Source organism: Mus caroli, chromosome 17, assembly GCF_900094665.2.
Source record: "Mus caroli chromosome 17, CAROLI_EIJ_v1.1, whole genome shotgun sequence".
Classification (NCBI taxonomy): Eukaryota; Metazoa; Chordata; class Mammalia; order Rodentia; family Muridae; genus Mus; species Mus caroli.
The window spans coordinates 44,752,093-44,759,537 of record NC_034586.1 but is presented as its reverse complement, the minus strand read 5'-3'; the positions used below and the strand labels follow the sequence as shown (position 1 = coordinate 44,759,537).

At 49.7% G+C, this 7,445-nt stretch overlaps 1 protein-coding gene across 1 annotated transcript; it reads left to right on the top strand.

Annotated features, from left to right (window-relative positions):
- The first annotated feature begins 2,143 nt into the window (after nt 1-2,143).
- On the top strand, nt 2,144-3,690 carry LOC110284325. The gene is made up of 3 exons (XM_021150040.1): nt 2,144-2,224; nt 2,879-3,032; nt 3,154-3,690. Exons 1-3 carry the CDS (start codon nt 2,167-2,169, stop codon nt 3,665-3,667), a joined length of 726 nt encoding a protein of 241 aa, XP_021005699.1. The 5' UTR covers nt 2,144-2,166; the 3' UTR covers nt 3,668-3,690.
- The last annotated feature ends 3,755 nt before the right edge of the window (nt 3,691-7,445 follow it).

The following is a 7,445-nucleotide window of genomic DNA, read 5'->3' as shown; positions in this document are numbered from 1 at the left end:
AGTAAAAATTCGCAGTCCGGCCGGAGTTATTTTCATCATGCAAATTCCCATTTTCTGTAAACAGGGTTAAAACGTTTGGAAGGCTCCCCTACACCAACACACACACACACACATACACACACACACCACCGCCACCATCCTCCGCGGAGGCTGCAACTAGAGAAGCAAAGTTAGAAGGACCTTGGTCAAACTGGTCTCGATCCTGGGCAATTGGAGGCCACAATTCAGATAGTTTCCGGAATCGATGTCCCTTAAAGACCAGCGCCTGGACTCTACTGAGTAAACTCCCATTTCAACTTCCCCCCTCTTCCTCTATTTGAACAACGTGTATCGTTAAATCATAAAATTGTTGTTGAATGTTGTTGTTGTTGTTGTTTCAAAAATTAACTTTATTGGGGGAGGGGCAGTTACCCGAGGACAACTTGTGAGAGCCAGGTTTTGCCTTCCACATTTAGGGGTCCCTGGAATGGAACTTATGTCAATACATTAGGCAGCAAGGGGCAGCCACTTTTTCTCTTTTATCACACTGAGACCCAGAGGACAGCTTCTTCAACGTCACGTAGTACATTTATCCTAGAGCTCAAGCCCACACGGGTTGCCCAGTTGCCGGGCCGTCAGGACCCCTGCAGGAACTGAACAGTAGAAGGGTGAAGCAGGTGGCCGTGTTTCACCCTCCGTAGGAGACACTGACTGACTCCAGGCATAGAGACTGCGGGGGAAGACTGCAACTCTCAAAGTCCCCACTTCCTGTCCTTGCCTAGAGGGAGGAGGGGGGAAGTCCCAGGCAGGGCCTTGGAAACCCTGACTAATGGGCCGGAGCCTCTGCGGGATTCCGCCCAAAGTTGGTTGCTGTCAGCTGCAGGGAGCTACCGAGAGGGAAAATTACTCACGTGGGAGGGAGGGATTGTTTTTAAGTAGAGGCAGATGGTAGAGAGGTGGGACTCGAAGGAAAGTGCACAACACTTTGTTGCCGGCAATATGTATTATTTGCAATATCTGGGGTCCTACTGTGTGCCAGCCACTCCTTTTCTCTTGCGCCATCTACTCTCTCTGCATGAGCTGGAGAGATGGGAACCAACTTGCTTTCCACTTTGCAGATGAAGATACTGGGGCTCTAGGAGATGGAGATGGTTGCCCAGAGTAGCCAGTAAGGAAATCCCAAGTGTTCACTTAACACTTACCTGCAGGCTTCCTTCTTCAGCCTGGATCGCGTTCCTCCGCCTTCTAGGTCATCAAACCCTAGCCCTTTCTTCTCTAAGATTTCCTAGACAGGCAGGCCAGCTGTTATACTGGACTTGATCTCCTTACTCTAGCCAATAAAAACAAGGAAGAGAGACAAGAGAAGAGCCACGCAGGGACACTTGGTATACCCACCCCCTTGCATACTCCCAAGACAACCACACACCTTCAAGTTCCATAGCAGAAACAGAGGACTGTGCGGTTCCAGGTCAGGGGCATTTCAGCACCAACTGGAGGGCAGAGAGATCTTGCCAGTTCTTCACTTTCCTGCTCAGAAATTAGCCTAAGCTTAGGACTCCAGCTATACTACTGTAGAAATTTAGGCTCTCCATGCCCGCTATTCCAGTACTCAGGGGGCTGAGACCAGAGGATAATGAGTTTGAAACCAGCCTGGGCTAACCAAGAGACTTGTCAAAAGCAAAAACAAAATACCCACATCAGATTCTCCTTTTCCAGTTAAATTTAGTGAGCATCGAAGTTGATCATCAATGTCTAGAAACACTCTCAAGGTCAGGCACGAGGGTATCTGCCCACTTACTAAACTTTGAAGGTGGAGACGAACAGATCGGAAGTACCCAGACTAACTCAGACTACATCACGAGATCTTGTCTCAAAACCAGTCAGGCATTGCTGGTGCTGCCTTTAATCCCAGCAGCACCTGACTCTTCAGAGGAGAGGGGACCCCAGCTGAACTGTGAGCTCTGTGGTATCTCATCCATTCCACAGAGGAGCTGGGGAAATGGAAGGAGAGTCAACATCCCAGAGACCCTAAGGAGCTAGATTTGGTAAAGACATGATGGCTCCTTTGGACATATGGCTCACAAGGATGATGTCACAATAGGTTTGGAGGTGTGGCTCCTCCCTTTAAAGCTAAGATAAAGAAGTTCTTCCTCACATTCCCTTCCCTTCTACTCCTGAGTGGATAGGATGGAGTGGCGTGGACATGTCCTGTGGCCTGTCAGCCACTGGCCAAGTGACTTTGGAGGTCTGTCTCATGGACAGACATGAGCAGAAATAATCTCAACCCCAAATCGATACAGAAGTACTGGTTAGAAGTGTGTGTGTGTGTGTGTGTGTGTGTGTGTGTGTGTGTGTGTGTGTGTGTGTTCAAGGAAGAAAGCCCCACTATGGCTTAGTAAGGCTCTCTGTAAGCGTCCCTGACGTGCCAGGTACAAACAAAGGTAATGGTAGCCATCGGAGAGGAGAGAGGGACTGAGGGGACTGACCCAAGGCATCTGTCAAAGTGATGAATGGTCCAGGCTTTAGCCTTGGGTCACCTAACTGGTAGAGTTTTTGTCAGGCAGAGGGGACTGAGAGCCTGGTATAGCCTCACAAATCTGTGATCCAGCACTTGGAAGGCTGCATCGGTCAGGGGAATTGAGAGTTTGAAGCCAGCTTGGACTACATAGTGAGACACTGCCTCAGAAAAAAAAAAAAAAAAAAAAGCTAAGGGGGTTTGTCACTATATTCTAAGTGGCAAGATTGCCATCCAAATAGTCCAGCATTGGTAGGCCTAAGGCCTAAATCTGGGGTGAGAGTGTGAGCTAGGGAAGGAATTTGGTTCTTCCCCAACCCTGAATCTGTCAATCCCGGATTCTCTTGATGTGAGGTTCCTACCATCCCCCCCCTTTTTTTTAAGAGGAAAGATGGGTGAATTCTATCTTCAGTCCTATCTCCCAGATCTCATCATTGGAAGATATTTGGGACAAAATAAAACTTGAGGAAGAGGAGGAGGAAGAAGAAACAGGGAAGGAGAATGTAGACCAAGAGCAAGAGAAAGAAGAACAAAACAGGTGTGTTGGAGACACAGCGCCTTCCTTCTTCCTCCTGTCCCTCCCGGCTCTGGAGAGCCTCACTCTATGACGGTATCAGTCCGATGCCCCTCACTCTCCTCTCTTCCTTCCTTTTGCTTAGGATCAAGGCCCTTCTTGGAGTACCCAAGCAGAACTCAGTGTGGGGCCTGATGGCCTGGCCCAGGCCCTCCTCAGAGCAAGCCCAGTGGTGGGAAGATTTCTCCCTGCCCCCACTCCGTGGAACCTGCCTCTGTGGCTGCAGACTGAACTCAAAGATGAGGCTCCACCCCCTACCCTCCATGACTTCCTGCCCCACCCCTAAAACCTTGCCCTCGTTGGGATCTAGAGAAGAGTCTAGCTGGCTAAGAAACCAGCCTCTGATGGAGCCTCTATCAGCATCCAGATTGAAGATGCCCAAAGCAGTTCCCAGACTTCCTCCCAAGGTCTCCCCTAAGAGATCTACTATGCCCAAGACAGGGCAACAGCAAACTTCAATGTCAATGTGGCCTCCGATTATTATCAACCCTCCCTCCAAGAGCTCAGCTCTTAAGGGACAACACACACCCTCTGCCAAGGAGGTCACCCACACCCCAGGTGCCTGGGACAACCCTTTGCCTCATCTTCCTTCAAAATAAATATTTTTTTGTTACACCAGCAACAGTCTAACACAGTTCTAGGCACTTTGAGATGTATTAGCTCATGAAATCTTCACGATATTTCTAAAAGATTGAAACATAGGTCAGGTTCCTCTCTCCCTCCCTCCCTCCCTCCCTCCTGGGTCTCTTGTTGCCCAGACTGATGTCAAACTATGTAGCCAAGAAAGACCTGGAACCTCTAATCCTCCTGCCTCTCTCTGGAGTACTTGGGCTACAGGCAATGCCCAGTGTACAGTCTGAGCTACAGTCTTAGCTTTTTATTCGCATCGCTTGGCACGGAGATTTCACCCTCATTTACTTTATTATTTAAGTCAGTATGGACTCGGGGATATTTATAATACACTTGGAGTATGTAACGCTGGTGTATTTATTCGGCTGCTCAAGTTGTTCCTATTCCAGTCAAGGGGGCTTCTGCTGTTGTATCCTGTGTCCCTTTGGCATACGACTGTCAACATGAACTTTGATGAAGAAGAGCTTCTTTTCGCTTGGTTCACTAAAGCAATGTCACGTCCCCTGAAACTATAAAGCACTAGGAAGCGAGGCAGGTGGCACATGCCTATAATCCTGGCACTTGGGATTAGAGGCAGGAGGATTGCCCCAAGTTCCAGGCCAGCCAGGACTACGTAGGGAAACCCTGTCTCAAAGTAAAAGCTAGTGTTCAGAACTCATTGCTGACTCGTGAGTGTCCTAGCCTGGTCTAGAGTCAGCTGTTTCTTCAAGGTACCCTGCTTCCTTTTTTTTTTTTTTTTTTGGAAGCCTAGATGTGGATATTATGTGTGCTCGTTACTATTACAGTCAGAGGGGTGTGTGTGTGTGTGTGTGTGTGTGTGTGTGTGTGTGTGTGCATGTGCGTGCAGGTGCATTAACATTTTCAGTTGCATGTATGCATGTAGAAGTAGAAGCCGGAGGACACTCCAGCTATCATTTTTTTTTAGATGCTACCCATCTATCCATCTTCTTTCTTTTTTAAAAAAGAGAGAGTCTCATGCTGGGCATGGTGGTGCATGCCTTTAATCCCAGCACTCAGGAGGCAGAGGCAGGCAGATTCTCTGAGTTCAAGGCCAGCCTGCCCTACAATTCGAGTTTCAGGAAAACCAGAGCTATACAGAGAAACTCTGTCTTGAAAGAAAGAAAGAAAGAAAGAAAGAAAGAAAGAAAGAAAGAAAGAATTAATTTAATTAAAGATTAAAGACAGGATCTCCCACTGGCCTAGAACTTGCCAATGTGTCTAGACTGGCTGGCCGGCGAGCCCCAAGGATCCATCTGTCTCTGCCTCCCAGTTCAGATCATAAATTCCCGCCAGCATGAACAGTTTGGTGTGTGTGTGTATGTGTGTGTGTGGGGGGGGGGGGCATGAATCCACCCTGAGTTGACAAAGGAAGAAGCTGAGCTCTGAGAGGCGCAGGATGCCTATGGCTTTGTCAGTCCCAGAATTCAGAGGTGGGCCTGGCTGAGCTCAGCTCAGATGGCACTAACTCATGCCCAGTGTAAGTGTGGCCACGGGGACTCGGGTCCCCAGGTCTGTGCGCCAAACACTTGCACCTGCTGAGCTGTCTCGCTGTCCCACCTTGATTTTTTTATTTTATTTGTGTATGGGCATTTGCCTGAGTGTAAGTCTGGTCACCACATGCATGCCTGGTGCCTGAGGGGGCCAGAGGAAACCGTTGGGATCCCTTAGAACTAGAGTCACAGATGGTCGTGAGCCACCATGGGGGTGCTGGGAATTGAACTCAAGTCCTCTAGAAGAGTAACCAGTGCTAACTGGTGAGCCATCCACCCCCCTCCCCACCAGCCATCCAACTTACAGATTGTTGATCCTGGAACTCATTGGTTACGCTGAGGTAGCTCGCCCAGCAAGCTCCCAGAATCCTCCCCTCTCCACCTCTAGCAGTAAAGGTTTTCTTTTCTTTTTTTGGCATGGCCTTGAAACCCCTGCCTTGCCACATCCAGCTTTTTTTTTTATAGTAGATTCTGAAGATCTGAACTCAGGTGCTCCTGTTTGCACAAGTACCACGCCCACTGGGCCATACCTTGGCCCACAGCTGAGATCTCTGAAGTAACTAGAATTTCCTGTCTCTCTTTGTGGATGGTCCTTCTGGCTCCTCCCTGACTGTGTACCACCTTTCACCTCTGTCTGTGTGCTCCTTGGTGCCACAGCCCATCCTCTGACATTCCTGACTCTGCCATCCTTGTCTATGTGTCCTTTCCTCCGTGCCTGACTTCCCTTCCCCTCAACCCCAGCTTCACTGTGTGGTTTTGTCTGGCCTGGACCTCGTGTAGACCAGGCTGGCCTTGAACTCACAGATCCACCTTCCTCTTCCTCTCAAGCGCTGGGATTAAAGGCCTGCATGCCCATGACCAACACCGATGGCTAGCTTTTCCTCTTGGTCCATTTCTAGTCCCCGCCCCCTTGTCTGCTTCCTGCTGTCTGTCTTTTTTCATCCTTCATTCTCTCTACATTCTAAGCCTGCCTTGTGCTGTCTGCTTCGGCCTTGGTGGCTCTCCCCTGTCCTTGGGTTTGCCTTTGCCCCTGGCTTTCCTCAGGACCTTAGCAAAAGGTACCAGGTCAGGTCAGGGTCCCAGGTGGGAAGCAGCTTCCCTCAGAGTTGGTTCAAGAATTAGGACTTATAGAGAGGCCATTTCTGGAGCCCAGAGGAGGAGTCATGGACATAGACACTGCAGAGGCCAGCACTGCTTAGTGTCAGTTTTGCCTGGAAAGGGTAAGAAGGCAGCCATGTCTCGAATCCAGCAAAGACAGTAATCTGCAAGAGCAGAGGAGAGAAGAAGCGCAGAAGGAGCTGCAGACACCAGAACGCAGCCTCCCCTAAGACTCCAGGTTGCTCCACCCTCATCCTCACATTAGCTTTTCCTGTTGGCCACACCCAAGAGAAAGGGAGCAGCTACCTCCCTGGGGCCAGACAGAGGTGAGGAGACAGGAGGACAGGACAAAGGACAGGACAGGAGCATCCAGGGGAAGGGACAGACAGGGTCACCACTTCCTGAGACCTGGCTGAGCAAATCCTCGCCACTCCCACTCCCCCACCCCCATCCTCATCCCCATCTTCTCCATCCAGGACATGCTCCCAAACCCTCCTGGGCCAGAACCCTTTAGTGTGATGCTGGGCAGATGTCAGTGCTGCCCCTCAATGCCAAGGCCATCCATGTCCCTACCCTAGACACCCCCTGATCGGCTGCTGTTTCACTCGGGGTTAAATGTGTGTCTGAACGCCCAGGAGAATAGCTACTTATAAGATATGCAAGCTTATTTCTCCCACAGCGGGAAGCTCATACTTAAGATGCTTGGGGGTCTGAAGGATGGCTCAGTGGGCAAATGGCTTGCAGCACAGGCTGTGGACCTGAGTTGTGTCTCCAGAAAGCACATAAAGAAGAACTGACTCCACAGAGTCCTCTGACCTCTACGTGTGTGCCGTGAGGCACGTGTGCGCGCTCGCACACACACATGCACGTTATCTGCAGACATTTTTATTTTTTTTTTAAAGATTTATTTATTATATGTAAGTACACTGTAGCTGTCTTCAGACACTCCAGAAGAGGGCGCCAGATCTCGTTACAGATGGTTGTGAGCCACCATGTGGTTGCTGGGATTTGAACTCCTGACCTTCGGAAGAGCAGTCGGGTGCTCTTACCCACTGAGCCATCTCACCAGCCCCGACATTTTTATTTTTTAAGCTCAGAGTTACTTTGGTAGTTCTCGAAGTCCTCAGAATTCCAGGCAGCTCCTCTTGAGTCACCTTCT

Bases quoted from the DNA above. Each gene is read 5' to 3' on its own strand.
- LOC110284325 (XM_021150040.1), top strand. From the start codon at position 2,167: ATGGAGTGGCGTGGACATGTCCTGTGGCCTGTCAGCCACTGGCCAAGT. The intron at 2,225-2,878 runs GTCTGTCTCATG...CTTTTTTTTAAG, and splicing joins CTGGCCAAGTGACTTTGGAG to AGGAAAGATGGGTGAATTCT. The intron at 3,033-3,153 runs GTGTGTTGGAGA...CCTTTTGCTTAG, and splicing joins GAGAAAGAAGAACAAAACAG to GATCAAGGCCCTTCTTGGAG.